The 25,139-nt window shown below is 43.7% G+C and overlaps 1 protein-coding gene across 1 annotated transcript; it reads right to left on the reverse strand.

The window, feature by feature from the left end:
• Window positions 1-3,278: 3,278 nt before the first annotated feature.
• Window positions 3,279-23,200, reverse strand: LOC127039372 (acetylserotonin O-methyltransferase-like). The gene is made up of 8 exons (XM_050932968.1): window positions 22,952-23,200; window positions 22,680-22,854; window positions 17,474-17,603; window positions 16,009-16,077; window positions 15,327-15,445; window positions 7,318-7,458; window positions 5,218-5,340; window positions 3,279-4,446 (listed from the first exon to the last, which is right to left on the reverse strand). Exons 1-8 carry the CDS (start codon window positions 23,021-23,023, stop codon window positions 4,235-4,237), a joined length of 1,041 nt encoding a protein of 346 aa, XP_050788925.1. The 5' UTR covers window positions 23,024-23,200; the 3' UTR covers window positions 3,279-4,234.
• Window positions 23,201-25,139: the final 1,939 nt, after the last annotated feature.

Raw genomic sequence — 25,139 nt, forward strand, 5'->3', positions numbered from 1 at the left:
AGTACTATCCAAAAACTACGGGGACTCTTTAGTTGTTTCGGTCTGCCAGAACAACTTGTGAGTGACAACTGACCGCTGTTTGTCTCTCAGGAGTTTCAAAAGTTTATGAAGGCAAATGGGCATAACTTCAGCGCCTTGTCATTCATCCACCAATGGATTAGCTGAAAGATTTGTGCAGACAATGAAACAAGCTTTGAAATAGCCAAAGGGACAATTATCCATTCAAAAGCATCTGGATACCTTCTTACTTTCCTACAGAAACACACCTCATGCTATGACGCAGGCATCCCCGGCCTTTCTAATGATGAGACGACAGCTGCACACTTGCTTTGATCTGCTGAAACCTTCTGAACCCTGACAAATTGTGCAATGTCAGCAGCAAGATCAAGTCATCAGGCGTGTACCCAGAGCAAAAGACCAAACCGTTAGCCCGGGACAGCCAGTTTTGGCTCATAATTATACTTCTGGAGCTAAATGGGTTCCTGACACTGTCAATACTCAGACGGGACCTGTTTCCTACACAGTCCAGACTGCAGAGGATCTCACTTGGCAGCGACATGTAGATCAGCTGCTGCCAGGTCATATCAGTCCTCAGGACACATCTTCAGTTGAGTTGCCTGACTTCACCACTTCCAGCAAGGCACCGAATCAAGAGTTTCCCCCTGCTCCTGACTTTTCCGCTCCATTACTGCCAGCATCAGAGATACCTCTCTGCCCGGCACGAGCTGATACCCCATCCTCACCCCTTCGCCCTACGAACCCTGAGCCCATTGTCAGGTCTGTGCCCAAGACACTTTCCGGTGCACCAACAGCAGAAGTCTGCCATAATCCACCTAGAGACAGAAGGCCTCCTCATCAGCTGGATCTTTAGCTAGAGCAGACCCATGGTTACAGGGCAAAATAATCGCTGGGGTTCAGCCGGGAATGGAGGCCGTCTACCCACCTTCTCTAGTTTAGTGTTTGTTTTATTTAGGGGACATTCTTATTAAGGGGGGGAGGAATATGTTGTGTATTTGGTTGTAGTGGTAATGGAATCTTGTGTTGCTATGGCAACTGAGTTAGATTATTAGGGGATAGCCCAGCCAGTTTGAGCTGGCTGTTGGTTAGTTCTGTGTGTGGCAATAAATAGCTACTCCAAGGTTTACAGCTCTCTGTGTCTCCAGTGATTTCTTCCTAAAACTGAGGCCCCCAAGGATATAACATTAAGACATTTCAGAATAAATGAAATGCTTTTCCATCGTAAGCAACTGCTACACTACACTACACAACTCTGCTACTGGAGTGTTACATGATCACAAATCAGACAGAGAATGGGGCATGCGATTCTGAATGAGAGGGATTCACAAAACAACCTGTGCATTGAAAAGTGGTGTATGCTGTGAAAGAGTTTAGGAATGCCTGGCCTATGGTTTTTGCAAATTTCATTGAAATGTGCTTTTATAGTGTTGTATGTCAGCTGCTTGTGTAGTATTCGTATATCAGTCTAATACAGACCTCAGATAAGGTACTTAATTAGGCTCCAGTCCTTCAAGGAGCTCTGCACAGGCATTATCAGAGCTTTAATTACAATCCTGGTGTAGCGGTGTATAGTATAATACCTTGCTTTCAAGAAGACTCCATGTTATACTGAAATTACATACAAAAAGCTACATTAAAAATTGGTAGGATTGCAAATCAAGTACTTAAAAGCTAGGAAATGCCAGCATTAAGGGGTTTTGTATTTCACAGGAAGCTCTAACAAAACCTGCAGTAAGTGTATAGCAGAGACTTAGCCAGGCCAGTGCCACTCTACTGCCTCAGTTTCCGCTCTTAACAGATATCTACACGCATGTAGGCTGATGTGGGGTTCTTAGGCACAATCATCACTGAGGTGACTTAGCCCTCCAGCTAAGACACAGAGCTCATGGCACTTCTGGATTTAAATGAAATTCTAAGGGAAACAAGACCATTTTTCTATCACAGACTCATTCTGGGCATAGCCCTTCTTCCCAGGACCTGCCATATTTGTCCATCAGCCCTTTCATTAACAGCTTTATCACTTTGGCTCTCAACAATCCCTTCTTCCTTTTATTAATAAGGAAGATTACACCATCTGAACAAGTAGTGAGAGGGGAGAGACAATTTGCACCCACCTTCTACTGTCAGTCCAGCCATTAGACCCTACACAATTGGGCTGATTGGGACCTCTTCATATGCAACCATCCTAGAACTCCTCCTTATTAGCCCTTTCCTGGCTAGGTCTTACTTATTAATGAAACAGTTAGGCCCACAGCTAGTTTCTCTGCAGTCTCTCTCTTGACTAAACCCAGGCTGCTCTTATACCTCCCAGCAGGCCTGGTTCTTAATCACATGATCCCCAATACTTGACTTCTATACTCATTGCCTTCAGCGGGAGGCAGACTAAAGTGCCACAGATGAGGCTGAGTCCAAATCCCACCCTGACCCACCTCACCCCAAAAGAGTCAGCTCAGCCCAGGCCAAGGTGTTTGAGGGATGACTTCCTTCCAGAAAAATTATCCTCCTAACTCCCAATACTCAGAGATGAGTTGATACTCAGCTGGAAAAAGAGTTTTTATTCCTTCCAAAACTCCTTTTCCTCCCCTTGTTAATGCTTATTACAGCAACTTTGGCAAGTGTCATGATCAGTGCTGACAGCATTTCCACCAACATACGATGTTGCATTTCTGTTTTAGGGTGAAGCTGTAGTCTTGCATGTTGTTATTTATTGTATCTGATCCAGGGGGAGGTTAATAGGCAGTCGAGTCCTGCCTGTATGTGCTAGAGTTGTTACTTCCAGTGTTCCAGGAATTCCTTTGCTTTGGATAAGTGAGTATTACAATACTCTTATCTGTATAAAAGTTGACTCCTTTTCTGGATCCTGCCGAGGTTCACTGCTCCAGGCCAATGGGAGCTGCTGGAAGCGGCACGGGCTGAGGGACGTACTGGCAGCCACTTCCATCAGCTCCCATTGGCCTGGAGCGGCAAACCGCAGCCAGAGGGAGCCGCGATTGGCCGGACCTGCGGACACAGCAGGTAACCTGCCTGGCCCGCCAAGGGTTTTCCCAAACAAGGGGTGTCCCAAGTTTGGGAAACACTGCTTTACACTGTAGAAACTTTCATAGAATCACAGTGCATCCAACAGTGATGTACAGTTTATATTTGAAAGAAGAAAGCTGAGTACAAATCAGGCCAGTTAGACATTATGTTAAACATGCAAAGAATGGAAAAGTTCAAAGTCTGGCAGCACAGAAACAATGTATAATGCAAGGAGTATAAGATTTCCACAGTTGCTTTCACATGCTATTTCTTGTTAAACATGTGTTAATTACTTTAATCCCCCATGTAGTCAAGAGCCAAACAAGAGTCACATTCAAACTATCAGATCGTCAAGTCCTGCAGCAGTGGTGGCCTGACATATTGACCCTGTGAGCCACATAACAAAATCTTCAGACGTTCGAGAGCCAGGGTTCACCAGCTGAGCCTTGGAGCTTCAATCCTGTGTGCGATGTGAGGTCTCAGGGCTTCTGCCTCGCAGCAAGCACACGCCTTGGGGCTGCAGCCCTGAGACCTCCCACCACTCTGCTGGGCAGAAGTCAGAGTCAATGCATGGGAGGGACTCCGGGGGGTCATATGCCCACCCAGATTTTTGCCAGGGTTTGCTGGCCCCACTCAGTCACATGATGTCACCAGGGCTCCTCCCTGCATGGCAGCTGATGCAGTCAGCAAGCTGGAAGCTGCAGCCATGGAAGAGGCAGCAGCAAACAGCTGGGAGCTGCAGGGAGAGTGCTGCTTTTGCTGCTTTCTCTCCCTGCAGAGCTACAGCAGCGGCCCCTCCCTGTTATCACCTGGGAGTTGCAGGTGGGGTATGGTAGGTGGAGAATGGGAGTGGTGGCTAGGGTGACCAGACAGCAAGTGTGAAAAATCAGGACAGGGGATGAGGTGGTATTAGGAGCCTATATAAAAAAAAGATCAAAAAATCGGGACTGTCCCTATAAAATTGGGACATCTGGTCACCCTAGATGGGGCCTGCATGAGCCGCACTTTACAGTAAAAGAGCTGCATGTGGCCTGCATAGGCCCAGCATACATAATGAGTAAATATTCTAGCAATGTATTGTTGTACAAAGAAAGTGACACAGTTAACTATGAGCTGGGTTCATTGCTGCAGTCTAGTAAAAGCTGGTCACGTCACTGCATTTACACATCTAACAATAGGCAAGAAAGAAGAGACAGAATTATTTTCTTCCTAAAATGGCATCATAGAGCTTTCCTGTTTTCTTGACTTGAATCTCTCTGAAACCAGCTGCAGCAAGGAGCTTGCTGTACTCGGTTGGCGTTCGTTCTTTTCCTTCAGCCTGAACCAACATTATCAGAGAGAAGAGCTGGGCTTCTAAAGGCCCAGTTTTGTCTTCATTCAAAAGTGTTTCAACCAGCAGCACTCCACCCCCTGGTGGGATAAAGAGATTTAAAAACAAACACATTAATTTGTCAGAGAAGGACTCTAAAGCTTATTTTCCAACTGCATTTTTAGGTATTTCCATAACCTTAGAGATCTCCTTTATATTGAAAGAAAAATCATGTTATATTGCTACAGTAGCTAATGAAGCAGCAAGAGGGATTATATGCATCAATAAGCTATTATTTCCTGTACTTCAAAATAGAGAGTGAAGGCGAACCTAGTAGCTGTGATTGAAACATTTATTTACTCCAGCAGAAATGAACCAGAGGTGTGGTTGCTCGGCATCTCTGAAAATCAAGTCCCATGGGCCAGAGTTTTAAAATAATTTAGGCACCTAAAAATGCACATTGGCAATTTTCAAAATTTGAATGGGTGCCTATCAACATCGTTAGGCACCTGAATAACTTTATAAATATGGCCTTGCATGTCTAAAGTGTATGCCAATCCTAGAGGCCAACTTTGGATGGACGTATTCATGGAGGCTTTGTCAGATGTCATAATCTTTAATTAAAAAAGATTAATCTTTAATTCTTGGAGACTCCAGGACAATTCTGGAAACTCGGCAACATTACTGGAAGCAAATTTTCAAGTTGGCAATTCTTACTCATGGGGTCTGGATCCAAACCACTAATGTAAAAGGAGAAAGGTTTGCAACGTATTTTTCTTTATTTAGTCTTTCATTCAAACAACCCTTTAAAAAAACCCTATCCAAACCAAATGATGCATATATGTCTCTATTTTGCAAAGAGGAAAACATACCAGGCTTGCAGGCCTTGTAGATTTTTGTTAGTAGTTGCATACGCTTGTCATCTGCCCAGTCATGCAGAATCCTAGCCAAAATGTACAGGTCAGCTTCTGGAATTGGATCTTTAAAAAAATCTCCTGTAACAAAAGAAAAACAATTCAAAAAACAGGCCTAAATAAGCAAACATTTTAAATCCGGTATTGCGAAAAGTACATGCTAGCTCCAGAACTTTTTGAAAGACTTGCTGGGAAGCTACACTCTTCTGACTTGTCATGCTGAGTATTCACAGCCCACATAGGGGCCAAAGCTTCCAGTATTGAATAATTGGTGATGTGCTCTTTATCCATCCACTTGTATGCCAATTTCATTTCTCATTCTCTTTCTTTCTCGCTGTTTCCTGTCTGCTTCATCCATATAAACTATCTGTCACACTTCTCTGTCTTTGCTTTTAGGTCATCCCCCGTCCCCTCCACTTTTTCCCCTTCTTCACTGCTGGGACCCCTTTCTCTCTCCCCCCCCTCCTCTCTTGACTCCCACCCTCCAAAATTGACCGTTTATTTCTATTTAAATAGTAAAACTAGACACCTAAAACCAACATACCCTTACACTGGTGTGATAGATGATGCTATATGATTGAGGATAACTATATTTATCATAGCTGGTATCACTATTATACAATTGCAACAAACTTTGTACAAAGGATGTCATGTAAGATAACAATGGAAAAGATACATGCTAACAAATCCTGTTTAAATCTATGTATCATCACTGTATGTGAAGTTATGATATTGGCTATGTATTTGTATCTCAAATGTGTTTGTTCTTGGAGTGACACCCACAAGGATGTTTACATCCAGTCTCGACAGCCCATTGTGGATGGACTATCCAAGTGTGGAAGGGCTATTAGAAAGAATCAGCTTTCCAGATAGCCTCTTCCTGAGGATGCCTCAGATAGCAAGGAGCTGTGATTCAGCAAAACATGTATGGACATGTGGTAGGGACATGTGACCTAAGAATCCATGTTGGCCAATAACTCTCCATGTACCTGTACGGTGGGCTTGGTTTTGGACAGCAAATTTCCAGGCACATGGCAGAGGGTATAAATTACAGCTGAGAAAACTCCATCTTGCCTCATTCCTGCTCCAAACTTCTCTGTGCTGTAGATTTATAACAAAAGCAGCATTCTAAGCTAGGGACTGAGGCCCTTCCAAGCTTTTGGAAGTTTGCCAGAGATACTTCTGCAAATCAGCAGACTACATCAAAACTGCAAACCTGATCTCAGGACTTAGCAATTTTTTTTGTAATATATATACATATCTTATACCTATTTTAGAACTCTCTTTATTTTTAATACATTCTTAGTTAGTTTACTAAACACTGACTGGCAGCTTGATTTTGGAAAATCTGAAATATTTATTGACCTGGGATCTGTGGCTAATCCTTTGAGATTGAGGAACCTTAATGTACAGGGAATTAGGTCACACTCAGTAACCTCTCACTGTACAAGATCTATTTGTCTGGATTGGGAGCTAGGGATTGGAATGCTTAAGGGGACTGCATGTTTTGGCTTCTTGTTAAGCAGTGTGGTATGAGAGAATCTCTTTTGTTACTGGATTGGTGAATCTAATTAAAGAGTAAACCACCTGGCAGTGGGTCACATGTATATTGTAACATTACCCAACAGCATTTATCCCTTCAAATGTAACAAGGAGGTCTTTATGGACTTTTGTAACCAGTCACATTGCACTAATCTACACAACCTACTGTTTTCAACAATTTAGCCTGCTTTGGACTGCCCACAATTGTGCAGTGAAGCCACATCCTCCCTCCCCCTAGGGTGACACCTGGAAGGGCTAGGAAGGCCACTTCATGTAGGTTTTTAGTTTGTTTGTTTGTCTGTTTATTTTTGTGTTTTTTCATTGTTGTTTAATATGGATAATGCTCAAGGACTTGGAATATATTTGCATCCTTGACACCTAATAGCTCAGCTTCTTCAGATGAATAAACAAGTTCAAATGATGCACATTGCTCATGAGATTCTGTTATCATGAAACATGGTCCTTTCAGCACATTTTTCTTTGCATATGAGCACACACAAGACAAACCAAGTTTACCTTCATGGAAAGTGATCCTACATTCTTCTGGGGGTACAAAACGCTCCTTCGCCACTTGCACTACTTTAGGTAGGTCATAAATTGTGACTGTAGACTTTGGGTAAAAAGAAATACATTCCTGGGCCAAACCACCTGCACATCCTTATAGTGAAAGTGAAATACAGGGTAAATGCTCAAATATAACAATATTGGTCATTTTTATAATATCTTCCATCTAAAAAAACGTAGACTGCAATGAACTCAGATTCATGCCGCCTTGTGAGGTAGATTGATGTTAGTATCCACTTTTACAGAAGGAGACACTGAAGTACAAAATACATAAGTGATTTGTTCGTGGTCTCTCAGCCTCTCTCTCCGGAATAAGACCCAGTTCTCTGTTTCCCAGTGATCTAATCACTGGACCATAAAGGGTATTGCTTTAAAACAACGTAGTATGATGCAACTACAGCTGGATGGAAATTTTCAAAGGAAGAGTGTTTTGTTTCAAAGAAATGGCCATTCTGAATATGAAATTTTTGTGCAATATTGACTATCTAAATTTCAATTTTCATGAAAATTTTATGACTTTATTTTTTAATAAAAAATATAACTAGACGTATTTTTCACTGAAAGCTGTATTTTGTTAAAGAGGAAATGGAGATCACCATTTCAGTGTTTTCCATCAAATATGAGAATTTAAACAGATAAAATTGGGTCTGTTTTGAATACTGGCAAACAGAAACCTCAAATTTTTTTGTGAATATATTCTGAAATTTTTTCCACCAGCATTAGATTAAACTAAAAGCCAAAGTACAAGTGACTTACTACAACAGATAGTCTCCCCTTAGCTACAATTGACGGACCATTCCTCTGTTTTAAAGCTCCCATCTTCAGTCATTAGGAAGGCATGTAGCATAATAATAATACTTAGCCTCTTATATAGTGCTATTAAACTAGATGATCACGATGGTCCCCACTGGCCTTAAAGTCTATGAGTCTATAGTGCTATTAATCTATAAATATCAAAGCACTTTACGAAGGAGGCACATTTTGTTATCTCCATTGTACAGATGGGACAACAGAGGCCCACAGAGGGGAAATGACTTGCCTATGGTCATCCAGCAGGCCAGGGGCAGAAAGATGGTATAGAACACAAGTCTCCTGTGTCCCAGCAAGGTCACAATCAGCACAGTCACTGCAGCAATGTATTAGAACTGTAGGCACCCTTCCTGTTGTGTATTTGGTTGTCACGGTTTTTGTTCCTATGGCAACTGAGTTAGATTATTAGGGGATAGCCCAGCCAGCTTCGACCGGTTAGGCGAACTCTATGTCTGTAAATAAATGGTAGTTTTGTTAGCTGTCTGCTGTCTGACCTCAAGTGATTTCTTCCTAAACCGGCTGCCCCCAAGAATATAACAAGTGGCGATGATAGATGGGATTCCGGTGCTGCTCCAGTAACAGAAGGAAGTAGAAGTCAAGGTAAAGAACAAACAAACAAAAAAACTGCTTGTTTGCACTGACTGTGAAAGTGAAACTAAAAATCATGGCTACTCTGACCAGGCCACTGGAACCTTTTGATGAGAATATAGTGCAATGGCCTGTGTATACTGAGCGTTTTGAGCTTTTTGTTATTGCAAATCACATTACAGAAAAGAAGAAGGTGCCAATATTCTTAAGTGTTGTAGGGGCTAAAACCTACTCCCTGCTACGCAGCTTACTACACCCTGTTAAGCCTGAGACTAAATCTTATAGTGACATTGTGGAAATCCTGGGGTCCCATTTTTCCCCAAAACCACTGGTAATTGCTGAAAGATATTGGTTCCACAAAAGAGACGAAAAAGAAGATGAAACAGCTGCACAATTTGTAGCAATTTTAAGAAAGCTAGCAGAACACTGTGAATTTAAAGAGATGTCAAATGATGTCCTGCATGACATGTTAGTGTGTGGCCTCTACAGTGAAGCTATACAGAAGAGCCTACTGACAGAGGCTCAGCTTACATTACAGAAGGCTGTTGATATTGCTGTCTCCATGGAACTGGCTACAAGGGAGGCGCAATACATCAGTGCATCCCCTAGAGTGCAAAAAGTGTCACAAGAACCTACCCACAAAACTGTGCAGAGTCAGGAATGTTACCGCTGTGGTAAGCCAGGTCACCAGGCATCAGAATGCTGGTGTAAGGACCTGGTGTGTCGACACTCGTGGCAAAAAGGGACACATTGAGTGTGCCTGTAAACAAAAGAAAAAGAGGCCTGTGGTCTGACCAACAAAAAGAGGAACCCTGCATACCCTAAAGCAGACCCAGGATGATCAAGGTGACACCTCATCGCAAGAGGAAGTGCCACTGCATGTTTTGTCCTTGGCAGTGGGCTCACATGAATACTGGGTAACCCCGTTGTTGGATGGCAAACCTATACACATGGAACTGGACACTGGTGCAGCCGTCTCGCTGGTCTCCGAGACTGTGTATAAAGAAAAGCTACAGCATCTTCCGCTTAAGGCAACAAAAACTGTTCTGAAGACGTATACGGGAGAAGCTGTGCCCATGTTGGGCACTATTGATGTTAAGGTAGAGCTCAATGGACAGGCTGCTAAATTGCCACTGTTTGTGGTGAGAGGTAACTACCCAGCCTTAATGGCTAGGTCTTGGCTTGGGAAGATTCAGCTGAACTGGGCAGAAGTGCACCAGATGGCTAAAGAAGAAACCAGTCTAACCCCTATACTAAGGAAACATGCTGCTGTTTTTGGAGAGGATTTGAGGAGTATGAAGGGAATCACTGTGACATTGAACATTAAACCTGACAGTTCACCAAAATATCTGAAAGCCCGAACTGTGCCATATGCTATTAGGCCAAAAGCTGAAGCAGACCTGGAGCGCCTGGTCACCAATGGAGTACTAATACCAGTTACCCATAGCCCATGGGCCACTCCTATCGTTCCAATAGTGAAGAAAGATGGCTCTCTCTGGATCTGCGGTGATTTTAAAGTCACTGTCAACCCAGAGTTGTGCGCAGAGCAATACCCACTTCCCCACATTGATGACCTCTTCACAGGCCTGGCTGGGGGACAAAAGTTCAGTAAGATTGATCTGAGTCAAGCATATTTACAGATGCACATCGATGAAAAGTCCCAAGAGCTATTGACTATTGTGACTCCTAAGGGGCTTTATCGATACTGTCGCCTACCCTTCGGAATAACGTCTGCTCCCCCCCTGTTCCAAGAGCTATGGACCAGATCTTGTGTGACTTGTCAGGAGTTCAGTGCTATCTGGATGATATCCTGGTCACTGGAAGGAATGAAGAGGATCACTTAAAGAATTTAGAGGCTACCCTACAAAGACTGGAAGAGCATGGCCTACGAGTTCGCAAAGACAAGTGTGAATTCTTCAAGCCCTCTGTTGAATATTTGGGACACATAATTGATTCTGCAGGTCTTCATAAGGCCCCTGCAAAAGGTAAAGCTATTGTGGAGGCTCCCCCACCTCGAAATGTAAGCCAGCTGTGCTCGTTTCTAGGACTAATGAACTATTATGGAAAGTTCATCTCACAGTTAGCCACACTGCTAAAACCACTTCATGAGCTCCTTGGGCAGAACAAGGCCTGGAAGTGGACTGAAGCCTGTGATGTTGCATTTAACAAAGCTAAGGATGCATTGCTAAATTCTGAAATTCTAACGCATTTTGATCCATCCTTACCCCTACAATTGGCCTGCGATGCCTCCCCTTATGGAGTGGGAGCAGTCGTATCACACATTATGCCTTCGAGAGAAGAGAGACCTATTGCTTTTGCTTCATGCACTCTAAGCAAAGCAGAAACTAACTATGCCCAAATCAAACGTGAGGCATTAGGAATTGTTTTTGGAATTTGGAAGTTTCATCAGTACCTGTTTGGGTGGAAGTTTACTCTTCTCACAGACCATCAACTTCGGATGTCAACTTTTGGACCCTACACAGGCATTCCCCCATTAGCTGGTAGTTGTATACACCGTTGGGCATTGTTACTTTCAGCACCCACATATGAAATCAAATATCGGAAATTCACTCTGCCTGGCAATGCAGATGGCCTCTCAAGGTTGCCTTTGCCGGTCAAACATCAAGATAGTGCCCAAAAGGAAATCTACTTTGAACTGGTAGAGAATACACCCATCACTGCTACTCAGATAAAGGCGGCAACTCGCGTTGACCCAGTATTGTCCCAAGTTATGGACCTGGTGTTGCATGGAAAATCTTGACAAACCTCTGCGGTCTCACCCGACCTTGTTACCTACATGTCCAGGAGGACTGAGTTATCGGTCCAATCTGGTTGTTTGTTGTGGGGGAGACGTGTCATTATTCCACCACCACTGAGATCACAGATGTTAGAACAGCTACAGTCTGGTCACTGTGGAATAGTGCACATGAAGGAAATTGCATGAAGCTATTTTTGGTGGCCTGGATTGGACAGTGCTATTGAAGAGAAAGCAAAAGCTTGTATGTCATGTCAGGGTGTGAGGAATGCACCCCACTGGGCACCCCTAAACCCATGGGACGGGCGTGAAAACCCATGGCAATGTATTCACATTGACTTCGCTGGCCCCCTGGAAGGAAGCATGTTCTTGGTGGCAGTAGATGCCCATTCTAAATGGCCAGAAGTCTCTATAATGCAGTCCACTACTGCAGAGAGTACTATCCAAAAACTATGGGGACTCTTTAGTCGTTTTGGTCTGCCAGAACAACTTGTGAGCGACAACTGACCGCAGTTCGTCTCTCAGGAGTTTCAAAATTTTATGAAGGCAAATGGAATACACCACATCACGTCAGCACCATATCATCCATCCACCAATGGATTAGCTGAAACATTTGTTCAGACAATAAAACAAGCTTTGAAATCAGCAAGGGGACAACACTCCATTCAAAAGCGTCTGGATATCTTCTTACTTTCCTACAGAAACACACCTCATGCTATGACCCAGGCATCCCTGGCCTTTCTAATGATGGGACGACAGCTGCGCACTTGCTTTGATCTGCTGAAACCTTCTGAACCCTGACAAATTGTGCAACATCAGCAGCAATATCAAGTCATCAGATGGGCACACAGAGCAAAAGACCGAACCTTTAGCCAAGGACAGCCAGTTTTGGCTCGGAATTATACTTCCGGAGCTAAATGGGTCCCTGCCACGATCATCACTCAAACAGGACCTGTTTCCTACACAGTCCGGACTGCAGAGAATCTTACCTGTTGGCGACATGTAGATCAGCTGTTGCCAGGTCATGCCAGTCCTCAGGACGCATCTGCAGTTGAGTGGTCTGACTTCACCTCTTCTGGTGAGACACTGAATCACGAATCACCTGTTCCTAACTGTTCTCCTTCATTACTGCCGGAGGCTGAGATACCCCTTTGCCCAGCACGAGCTGATACCACCTCCTCACCTGTTCGTGCTGCGGACCCTGAGCCCATGGTACTTTCGGGTGCAACAACACCAGAAGTTCGCCATAATCCACCTAGAGACAGAAGGCCTCCTCATCGGCTGGATCTTTAGCTAGGGCAAACCCATGGTTATGGGGCAAAATAATCCCCAGGGTTTAGCCTGGAATGGAGGCAGTCCAACCTCCTTCTCTAGTCTAGTGTGTGTTTTATTTAGGGGAGGTGTTCTTATTTGGGGGGGAAGAATATGTTGTGTATTTGGTTGTCACGGGTTTTGTTCCTATGGCAACTAAGTTAGATTATTAGGGGATAGCCCAGCCAGCTTCGGCCGGTTAGGCGAGCTCTGTGTCTGTAAATAAATGGTAGTTTTGTTAGCTGTCTGATGTCTGGCCTCAAGTGATTTCTTCCTAAACCGGCTGCCCCCAAGGATATAACACTTCCCTACAAGCTGGATTTCCAAAGCCCTTACCTCCTCCCATTAGGTTTACACCAAAGCCAGGTCTTGGTATATAGAAAATGCCACACTGAGCCATGAGCAAAATAACTGAATTGTTAAAAATATGAAAGATTCACATCCAGTATTCACCATTCAAAACATTACCATACAGTTAATGTTCAGGATAAGGTTTGCTTGTATTGTAAAAACAAGCCCTAGAGGGGGAAAGAAACTGGTGAGGAGCGTGAGTTGAGTTAGTTTACATTAAAAGGACAGCAAATGTCAAGGTTATTTTTCCCATGACATTTAAATTCATGTTTTTCTCACTGTTTACCACAGTGAACTGAAAACTGATCTGGTTTCTCTGCTTCAGCTGTTTTTGCTCGATCCCACAAATACATGGGCTTGTTCCTGCAGAGCTAGTCCTTTGCATAAGACTGCGGGCAGTGAGCATTCAACAATGGCCTGCTCCAAAGATCAATGGAGTCAAGGGGACAATTCCCATCAACTATTTTAGGGTTTAGATTCAGACCAAAAAAGGGTACCGAAAGATTTTCTATATAAGGACTTTGCAAACAGAAAGAAGGATGAGAGGGAAGCAAGTGGTCCAACTTTTGAGCCTACAGAATTGTAAAGTGGCTCTTCAATATTATTCTATACAATTCTATACAAACAGTCACCAAGAACACTTTTAAATCCCTTATAATAAAAACACTGATTCCAGTCTGAGAAGCACAGAAGAAATCTCAAGACAACCAGTACATTTGTCTTGGAGAGAAGGCAGGAGAGGGGGAAAGGGACTTTAAGTTGACAGGTGAGGCGTGGGACAATCTGGAAAGATTCCATGGCTATGAATACATTAAGCTTCAGGATAACTTACTTACATCCAGCTTGCCTGTCCTACCTTGCCAGTAACCCATATGGCGAACAGTTTTCTGGGATCCCCCAGCTCCCTGGCTCCTCAGCAGCTCCTGTGGTGGGGTTGCCACAGAGCAGAGCTCCCTCCAAGAAGCATCTTTCATTTGGGAAACTTTGAAATATTCCCTCATCGGGAACACTTTGGTGTTTCCAAAATGAAGTGTTGCAGAATTTCTCTTCTGCAAAAATGTTTGAGATTTTGGCTTTTCATCCCAATTTCAGATACAGTTTATTTCTAAAACCTTGAAACTTTTGCACTGTGACGAGATTCATTTTCCCAGCGAGATCTACTTGAAATGAAATAGTTTGAGGGCAGAACAGAGCATGCTTATGGACACTGATTCACCCAGGTGCTTAAGCACAGGCCCATCCTTAAATACACGATAATTCCAATTGAGGCTGAATCAGGGCCCTGAGCATGGAAATAACCCAACAAATGTAGTCAAGAAAACCTTGAAATAATAAAACGTAACACTGAAAACATCATCATCATCATCATCATATATAGCAGATTTTAATATATCACTTGGCTCACGAAAAACACAGAAGTGATTGTGGTGTATTGTGATTGCAGAATTTTGACATCCAAACTGTAGGGCTATAGTTGCTGCCATACATTGGCAGAGGCTGTTCTAATGCTATGCACAGCTCCAGCGGAAAATTGTCATCAATATTAGTCAGAAAATCATTGGTAAGGCTGTTGCAAAGAAGAATAAGACACAACTGAGGCACACTGAATGCCTTTAGAGGTTGAGAAGTGAAAATGGCCAGAACAGATTAGCCAGACTTCATTTCTGCTTTCTGTGTTTTAGAAACATGGAGGAGCAAAACAGCGGGGGAGAAGCAGAAATGGAGATTGCTATAAATCCTGTCAGGATTGAAATACAGAGACAAAGGTAAAGCTGTTTGGAGGTAAGACGGATGTAGGCAATTCATCAACCTAAAGTCACTGAATGGAGTAGCCTGGAGGCTGTTCTGGTAGAATTTCTTAAGCAATGGCAGAAGAAAAACCTACCAAATCAATGAGAAGGAAAATAAGCAGCTACTTAGATCTATCAGTTTCTTTAGACTCAGGAAAACATTCTGCTTTTTAATGCTTTTATCATTTTCAAATGTTTATATAACTTTGCCTCAAAATGTAAAATGTTTCCCGTATGATAGATCTTGGCCATGTAGTCTGTCCTGTTTTTCCATTGCTCACGCAGGTTGTAGCACAAGTGCAGAATTTATCCATAGCTTACCAAAGAAGACAGTTCAAAGTTCTGATGACACTTACCTCCCAGATCATAAATGACAGTGAAAGGTGAAAGATCAAATGCAGCAATCACATCTCTGCCACATATACTCCAAAATGCATTTAAACTATACATGAATTGGATCATCTCTTTTTCTGATCTAGTGATTTGAAAGAATATTGTTTGTAGTGCAAGTAAATTATGACACATTCATTGATTGCTAGCATCATATAACTCTTGTTCTTTTAGCTAAAATACTATATTAAACCCTACTTTTCTGCCAGCATGCACAATTGTCTATTTTGATTGCTATAAAAATAAACTTAAATTAGCAGATATTCAAAATGTTAAGAATAAATCCACCTTGTTTCATATCCTACATTTTAATAAGACTTACTGTAAATTACACTTATCATCTAGCAGTGATATGATGCTAAGCCTAAGGGTCTCCAGCTGTTTTTCATTTAACAGAATTTTCCATTATACCAACGTTCTACATAGCAAATTGTTCATGATAGGTTGCCAGTAAGAACCTGATGCTTAGATACCAAGATGATGAGCACCTTAGACATACCAGAGTCTCAACACTGGATATCATTGAAATGACGGGGGTTTCATGTGAATAGGACTAATCACCATATTTCACAGTCAAAGTGGTAATACAAAATAGAAGAGTCATCCACATAAAAGAAAAGCATAAAATTCCTGACACTAAACTATTACCTGTAGAAAGCGCCAAAGATGTCTTCTGATGACATACCAAATGCTCTTTCATACTGGTTTTTCCCATCTCTTAAAAAAAAATGGAGTATTTGTGCTTTAACACTTTACTGCATTGGCGACAATTTTGGCTTATTAAGGTATCCATTTTATTCTACTTATTAAGGTATAAGTGTTACCCTTTCTGTTATTGCTTTGATCAGCGATTCTGAAATGTGGCCACCAACCACTTTTCGTGCAGCCACGGGGCTTCCTGAAGCAGGTACTTCAGCCTCGGGGTGATGCTTGGGGTTCATGGGCCCCAGCATTTCAGGAATCACGGCACAGGGACCCCTGGGACAGCCAAGCTCCCAACCCACATCCATGGGAAAGCGAAGCCCCCAGGGCAGCAGCAGCCAGATTCCCATCCCTCATCTGGGGCAGTGGGGTGCCCCGGGGCAGCCAGGCTTCCGGCCCCTGGCCCTAGGGCTATCTGACTCCAGTCCCCATTCCTGAGACAGTGGGGCTTTCAGGGTAGCAGGGCTTCGGGAGCCCAACGCTTTGGCAGGGGGGGCAGAAGGACCCTTTTGGGGCAGCCTAGGTCCTGGCCCCCATCTATGGGGGAAGCAGACCCCCCCAAGGATAGCGAGGGCAGCTGGGCTCTAGTCCCAGGGCACCTGAGATACCAGTCCAGGGCTCTCAGTGGGACTTCAGGCCCCTGGAGGCCATGGAGCTCCTAGCCCACAGGACGACATGGCACCATCATGAGTTGGGTGCATCCTGAGGCCCCAAATAAAACTAGGGGGAGGAGAACCCCTGCTTGATCATTCTGAAAGCTGTCTGTGCCACACCAAAAGATTCAGAAAGAAAATCAGTCCCTACTTTGTTATTATTTTATGTTCATTATTGGACACCACTAAGAGGAAGGCAATACAACTGCTATTTGATGTACCAGAGACAGGGCTCAGATCCTCAGCTGGTGTAAATTGACACAGCTCCATAAAGAGCTGTGCTGACTTGTACAGGCTGAGATTCTGGCCCAATATACATTGACTTACTTCCTCACTTTCTTCTGTCTTTGGCAACACAACCAATTAGGATCCCTGCAAGCATCCCTCAGTCACTATTCATCACCATTTGCCTGGCCGAGAGCTTCCCACCACAGAAACTATTATCATGATTGAATGTTCCCCTTGGGACACACCAAATAAGCATAGTATAGAAGTCTGTTTCCTGAATCTGCAGTGAATTCATACACTGAAGCACTAGCAAATATAAGCTTGTGTAGTAATAGTTCAACATGCTTCCCAAACAATTACCAGTCAGTGTTACCCAGGAGTTGTGTGGGTTACATATGTCTTTATTTTCTCCTGTTTTCCCAAAGACAAACCTCTTCCAGAGCAGGTTCACAAATGTAGCAAAGTGCTTTATTGCAATGGGTGTTGGCACATGAGTTTTGTACTAACAACATAAGATTTCGTCTCCTTACCTCACAGCATCTGTCAGGTACTGCCAGCAAAAATAGACGGTTTTGGAGTAGTACATCAAACGATGATACTGAGACTTGAGACTTGATTTTGCAAGATAGAGGTTGGAAAGCTCTGTGTTCCTGTAAAAGGCTAAACGGAATAAAGGGAAAGGTAAGTTAACATTTACAAACTTGTCATTGTGCAAAGCCTGTTTTACAGCATAATCTGTGTAACAAGAACAAGCTGTAGGAATGCAACCAAAGAAACAAGGAAACTGCAGGAGATTCCCCACTCTAGATAGACCAGAGATGGGGGAGGGTCCAGGCACTCATGCATAGCATACCATATCTACCCATCAGATGCTGTAAGAACTGGAGTGAAGGATTCCAGGATGTAAAAAGCACTCCCCATCACCATCAGCACTTCTTTATGAAAGTGTATAAGCCATACGCCTGTGGTGACATCTCTTTCCACTATGCTTTGTAGTGTATGTGCTCAAAAGTATCTTGTTCCAGCAATAACACCTAACATTCCAGTCTATTTTCACCTGATGAGGAAACCAATAGGGAGAATTAAGTCCCCAGGACATAATACCACCCATTATCCCTAACTTGAAAAGCTCAGACACTTGTGAGGCCATCTACTGCTACTGAATTTCAATATTCTCACTGGCTGATTACACCGGTCTACAATTTTTGAGAAGTCGTCTGCTTCAGAGATAAAATGTGATATTTATTATGTACTTTGATGTGCTGAATTCAAATATGACAATTAAAACAACTGATTGGCTACTGTTTCTAAGATATTTAAGTTTTTACATTTTACGTCTATGTATATTGTGTAGATAGAGTTTTAATCATAAATTGTAAACCGAGGTCTTTTCATGTGTTTATGGTTGATTTACATGATAATATTTCACCTGTCCTGTTTATGTAACACTTTAAAAATCAGTAAAAGGGTTATATAAATAAAATTTATTATGAAACAAAAGGCAAAAAACTATTATGTACATAGTTTAGTCCTCTATTCAGTGTCTACTCGGCGCTTCTTGGCTTGTCTCTTCTATTCATTAAATGGAGCATCTCTTGTCGCTGTCCAGCAATAGTCTGCAAGCATTGATGGGCTCCATTTGCCCTGATAGCCTGCCAGGAGATTCCACAGCTGGAGTCTGGAGCCCAACAGCTCTGCCTTACTCCTGGGTAGTTCCAAATCCCTGACAAGGTCATTCAGGTCACCTTGTGTTATGAGGGTGGTTGAGAGGAGGAGGATGGGAGAAAATGTGGGTCCTGTGACATTGATGGTTCAGGACCAGAAGTTTCAACCTCTTCCTCTTCCTCATCTGACTCAATTGAGAATGATTCTGGTGCATCAGGAACCGGCTGTCCTTCTCCGTGGGGTACTGGGCTTATAGCTGATGGAATGTTTGGATAATGCACAGTCCACTTTTTCTTCTTTGACACACCTTTCCCAACTGGAGGCACCATGCAGAAGTAACAATTTCTGGGATGATCTGTTGGCTCTCTCCAAATCATTGGCACTGCAAAAGGCATAGATTTCCTTTTCCTGTTCAACCACTGGCGAAGATTTGTTGCACAAGTGTTGCAGCATATGTGTGGGGCCCACCTCTTGTCCTGATCTCCAATTTTGCAGCCAAAAGAAAGGTGATAGGCTTTCTTAACCATAGTGGTTATACTGTGCTTTTGTGATGCAAAAGTCACTTCACCACAAACATAGCAGAAGTTATCTGCACTCTTCACACAAGTATGAGGCATCTCTGCTCACTTTGGCAAAACAGAAATGTGTCCCTTTGCAAAATCAAACACTGACAAATAAGGGAGCACGACACTGTATGATTTCTAGAGCTGATATAGGGCAATTTGTTCAGCAGAGTGATGTAAGCTTCGTTATGATTGCATCATCCATGACTTCTAGGAATAACATGATGCAATTCATATCATGGATGACGCAATACCAGCTTCAGATTGTATCATTCATTGTTTTGCCTAAAAAGCAAGTACTGTCCAAACCCAGTCATAGATTCATTCACAGATCCAGTCAAAGATGTATTTTAGTAATTTCTGGTTTAAATTGAGATCTCTTCCCTTTATAGCTCACTTATCGTCCGCCATTCCCAAGTCAAGGGTCGCATATACTGACCCAATAGCATATCTTGAAAACTAGAGCCAATCAACAATTTTGAGCATTATTTTTGTTCTCAGTGACCCAGAATTAGTAAAGTTGGACTACATTTATTTCAGAAGCATTTTGGCTGTAGAGCAGTGTTATGGGAGTCATCTGACAGATGCAAAGTTTTGGGCTCTTACTATGCTTAATATACGTCTTTCATGGACAGATATATGGGCTGATATAGAATGTGTTCTCTCTCTTACAGCACAGGCAAATGCCCACTGAACTCATGAGAACCAGGTTAGGCTTTAAATCTATTCTTCAGCTGTGTGTGATGGGAAGACTGGGGTCTGGGCAGTTCCAGGAGAGTCTCTGCATGTGTTCTACACTCAGGCGGCTGCCATGGAAATGAAAAATTCCTCTGAAGCATCCACCTGATCTTCTAATAGCAGGGTGGATACTGCCTCATTTGTGTTCCTGCAGCTGGCCTGATTGCCATGGAAAGGGTGTAGGTGGCTTCAGAAGAGGCCACAGATTTCTAAGAGCTTGTCTACATGGTGAAATGGACTGGAATAGCTGTTTGGTAAAAACTCCCCAGGTTGACTGCCTAGTTTAATCTACTTTAGAAGTGAATCAAGTTAAACTGGAACAAGCCAACTCTTATTATACTGTGGAATGGCTATAGCACTTTAAATTCCCCCTGCCTTATTCCAGAATAACTTCCCAATATAGATGTTGCCTAAGAGAAGAGAAGGTATGTGTAAAGAGGCCACTCTTCTTGGATGTGGAGTACTTGTTGCACCTTAGAGACTAACAAATTTATTTAAGCATAAGTTTTCGTGGGCTAAAACCCACTTCATCGGATGCCTGCGGTGGAAAATACAGTAGGAAGATATATGTACACAGAGGATGTGAAAAAATGAGTGTTGCCATACTAACTAAAACAAGTGTAATCAGTTAAGGTGGGCTATTATCAGCAGGAGGAAAAACACTTTTGTAGTGATAATCAGGATGGCCCATTTCCAGCAGTTGACAAGAAGGTGTGAGTAACAGTAGGGGGAAAATTAAAGTGGGGAAATAGTTTTTACTTTGTATAATGACCCATCCACTCCGAGTCTTTTTTCAAGCCTAATTTAATGGTGTCAAGTTCGCAAATTAATTCCAATTCTGCAGTTTCTCGTTGGAGTCTGTTTTTGAAACTTCAAACACTGCTTGATTCCCATGGAAAGGCTGATGAAAGGGTCTCCTGAGAGCTTGATAGCTTGGAGGGTGTGTACATGTGTGTGATCTAGGAGGAGCAATCTGAGCGGTTGCAAGTAAGCACAACAATTGTAAAGAGGTTTGTATGCACGGCGCCTGGCATGAATGCTGAATACATTTGTCATTCACTAATTTAAATTGATCATTTGGAACTGCAGTTTTTTGAAATTATCCAAAGACAATGTTACAAGGTATTTATTGTTCGAAAACATTTGTATGCATCCTGTGTTTAATACAAATAATTTTTAAAAAAACCCAAGTTTCTTGTTTGTTTAAAGCATGCTACTGCTGCTTCTGTCAGCAAAATATGTGAGTGGAATTTACAGAAAGATCTACCGATGTTTGCTGCATATGGAATACAACAGATTAGGAATAGTAGATGTATCTGGTACAGTCTTTTCCTGCTCTCTGTGGGCTTTTTTCCTCATTTCTGCCTGCTAAATCGTGTACTGAGAGCACAATTCAGACTGAAAGCAGAGAATACACAGCAAAGACGTTTCTTTGTATACATAAGACTTTCATTCAGGCAGGGCCGGCTCTAGCAATTTCGCCTCCCTAAGCACGGTGGTACGCCGCGGGGGGCGCTCTGCCACTCGCCGGTCTTGCGGCTCTGGTGGACCTCCCGCAGGCTTCCCTGCGGGGGGTCCGCTGGTCCCGCGGCTCCGATGGACCTTCCGTAGGCGTGCTGGCAACCGGCAGAGCACCCCTCGCGGCATGCTGCCCCAAGCACGCGCTTGGCACACTGTGGCCTGGAGCCGGCCCTGCATTCAGGGTTACTTTGTCTGAACACATCTCTTTCTAAGCTATCTGTAAATATTTCTAAAGTACACTTCACACTGCACAGGTCCAGACCAGTGCCGCCCAGAGGATTCAGGGGATCTGGGGTCTTCGGCGGCAGGGGTCCCCTGCTTCAGCGGTAATTCAGCGGCGGGGGGTCCTTCCGCTCCGGGACCCACCTACCGAAGAGCCCCGAAGACCCATGGCGGGAACCCCACCGCCGAATTGCAGCCGAAGATCAGGCCCTTTGGCGGCGAGTCCCAGAGTGGAAGGATCCCCCGCCGCCAAACTGCCGCCGAAGACCCAGAGCGGAAGACGCTCCGGGGGCCTGGGCCCCGCAAGAGTTTTCCTGGGGCCCCAGAGCAAGTGAAGGACCCCGCTCCAGGGGCCCTGCAAAACTCTTGTGGGGGCCCCTGCGGGGTCTGGAGCCTGGGGCAAATTGCCCCACTTACCCCCCCCCCCGGGCGGCCCTGGTCCAGACATTCAGACAGAGTAAACAGGCATAGCTCTGTCAATTTCAATGGAGTTCCACCAATTTATAGCAGCTGAAGATCTGACCTCTTGTCTTTCGCTCAGAAAATCTGAAAGTGCACTTTATGTAATAAAGATAATTAATATAAAGTTATAAAGACAATCGGACAAGTTAGTGGGAGAGCTTAAAGAAGTCTAAATTAGTGTAACTAATACCGTCTTCTGACCTCCAGACTATATATTCATTACACATCTTACAACATTCTCTTAGATTCCCTTACAGTTGCTTAGACTCAAATTCCCTTACACATGAGTAGTTACTGTTGCTTTTGAATTCGGTCCAGTGAGTTAAAGAGGTTCTTAGGAGAGGTAGAAAAGTGACTTTGCGTCTGTTTTACTCTCTTACTCCTACCCAAGTTCAGTTTTTGTAAATCTGCTGCTTTGAGATTTCTCAAATTGCACTGTATCTCTTCCCTCATTCTGGCAGTTTTGCTTTTAATATTATAACTCAGTCTCACACATACAATTTAATAAGGCCTTAAAACCAACAGTGATTTAATTGTTAGTCTTCTCCCTTCCTGACTACGTTACCTCCTTCACTTTTCATTTCGACTTCCAGAAGCTTTAATCCCACACAGGCATCAAGTAACCGTTCCATTCCACTGACGCTGGTGCCCAAACGTTCAGCAATGGCATCTGAAGACTGGGACCCTTCTGACTCCAGCAATAGATCAAACACTCCCAATTCACAAGCGGTAAACATAATCTGAAAGCAAACGAGGGTGGGGCAGTGGAATAAGAGAAAGTGCAGATGCCCTCTGATGAGTTTTAATATAATTTCCAGGCATTATTTGTAATCTTACCTTTGAGACTAAAAACCCATTGTTGTATTGAAATAAGATCCGAGGATAGTCACGGTCTTGTGTGGAGCTCATTTTCCTTCAGCGCTCTGTGAGAGATCCTCTTGCCTTTCTTGTTCAAATAAGCTTCGGTTCTACTAGATACAGATCACACTGGGTAGTTCACTTAATCTGATTGGTCAGGAGTGTCCCTAGCCCCTTTTCCAGGGGGGTTGGGGCTGAGGTGTGTTGTTCTGTCCCATCTAGTGGCACAGAGACCACTTAGAGGGAGAGAGGAAATCAGTCTGCTCTACAGCCTTAGCTAACAGGCAGTTGGCTTTTGGCTCATGCAGTAGGGGCTCATGCACTAAACTCTAGAGGCCCCAGGTTCGATCTCATCTGCCAAAGACCGGATTCTGTCAGCATTACATTGGGACAGTGCCAAATTATTATTATGAATTACTGTGATTGATATGAATGTGGTGAGCATGAGTTAGGTATGGCTTGGTATGTCTGAATTTGCTAGAGGATTCTGGGAGCAGGGTTTTCTTGGCATCAGACAGCTGATACTGAAATTTACTGAGAGTCCTGAAATTGGTTAATCAGAGGCTCTACCCGTGTGTGTGTTTCAACTTGAAACTTTGGTCATATCAGCTGTTGGACGGGTCACAAACCTAAAGAAAACACAAAAGACACGCAATCAGTGAGCTTGGTTCATAACGAGTTGGATCAAAATGACCCTTTTGGATGGCATCATATTAATAGCTCAAATAAGTGATTGATGACAGTAACCATCAAATAATTTTTGGTCTCTGTCTGTTTTGCAGTCCTTTCTAAAATATAATTAGAAATACCAGTAATGAAACACCCACAGTGCATATTTCTGGGACATGACTCCTCTGAGAGCAAGAGGCATAAGTACTAAAAATATCACATGTACAGTATTAGTTGGTTAGTTCCCCAATTAACATCTGAAGAGGTCAATGATGCTGTAAGACAGAGAGCCTTGAGGTAGCCAAAACCCTGCTTCAGGGGACATTTGACAAAACCAAGTACTTGAGAAGGAAAGAGAAGAGAAGAAAAAAGCCTCCATCCAGGTTGTAGCTATACCTGCTTTTTTTGCCAATTAGGATACTGACCCAAAAGGGAGTTGCAGAAGGGTTGCAGGATTATTGTAGGGGCAGGTCATGGTATTGCCACCCTTACTTCTGCACTGCTTTCAGACCTGGTTGGCCAGAGAGTGGCAGATGTTGGCTGGGTACCCAGCTCTGAAGGTGGCACCCAGCAGCAGCGCAGAAGTAAAGGTGGCAATACTATAATATGCCTTTCTTACTTCTGCACTGTTGACTTCAGAGCTGGGTGGCTGGAGAGTGGCAGCTGCTGACTGAGGGCCCAGATCTGCAGGCAGCAGTGAAGAAGTAAGGGTGGCAATACCATGTCATGCTGCAACACGCCACCCCCCTCCCCCAATAACCTTGCAACCTTCCTCCACACAAGCAGTGTTCCCTCTAATTTTTGACATCCATTTGCAGAATGAATTTTGTCATGTGCACCAATATGGAGGCGATGAGTGACACATAATGGAGGCGAGGACTGTGGCTGGGGATGCGATCTCTGGTGTGGGGCTGGAGATGAGGGGCTTGGGGTGCAGGAGGGGGCTCAGGGCTGGAGCAGAGGGTTGGGTGTAGGAGGTGAGGGCTCCGGCTAGGGGTGAAGGCTCTGGGGTGGGGCTCTGGATGAAGGGTTTGGAGTGCAGGAGGGGGCTCAGGGCTGGGGCAGAGGGTTGGGGTGCAAGGCAGGTGCAGTTGGACCCATATCTGCTTTCCCTGAAATTTCTCTCTCTTGACTAAACCCAGGCTGCCCTTATATCTCCCAGTAGGCCTGGTTCTTAGTCACATGGTCTCCCACACATGACTTCTGTACTCATTGAATTCAGCTGGTGTGGCAGACTACAGTGCCACAGATGAGGCTGAGTCCCAACCCCACTCCACTTACCTCACCTCAAAAGGTCAATTCAGTCCAGGCCAAGGTGTCTGAGGGATGATTTGCTTCCAGAAATGTTATCCTCCTAACTCCCAACACCCAGGGATCAGTGTCAGTATATACGTCTGTTTGTTAGCCTGGAACAGAATTTTGGGGCTGACTTTTTGATACTCTCATACTAATTTGTATAAACAAGGGACAAAGACACTGTGATGTTGCTTCTGCCTAG

This window comes from Gopherus flavomarginatus, chromosome 1 (genome assembly GCF_025201925.1).
Source record: "Gopherus flavomarginatus isolate rGopFla2 chromosome 1, rGopFla2.mat.asm, whole genome shotgun sequence".
Lineage (NCBI taxonomy): Eukaryota > Metazoa > Chordata > Testudines > Testudinidae > Gopherus > Gopherus flavomarginatus.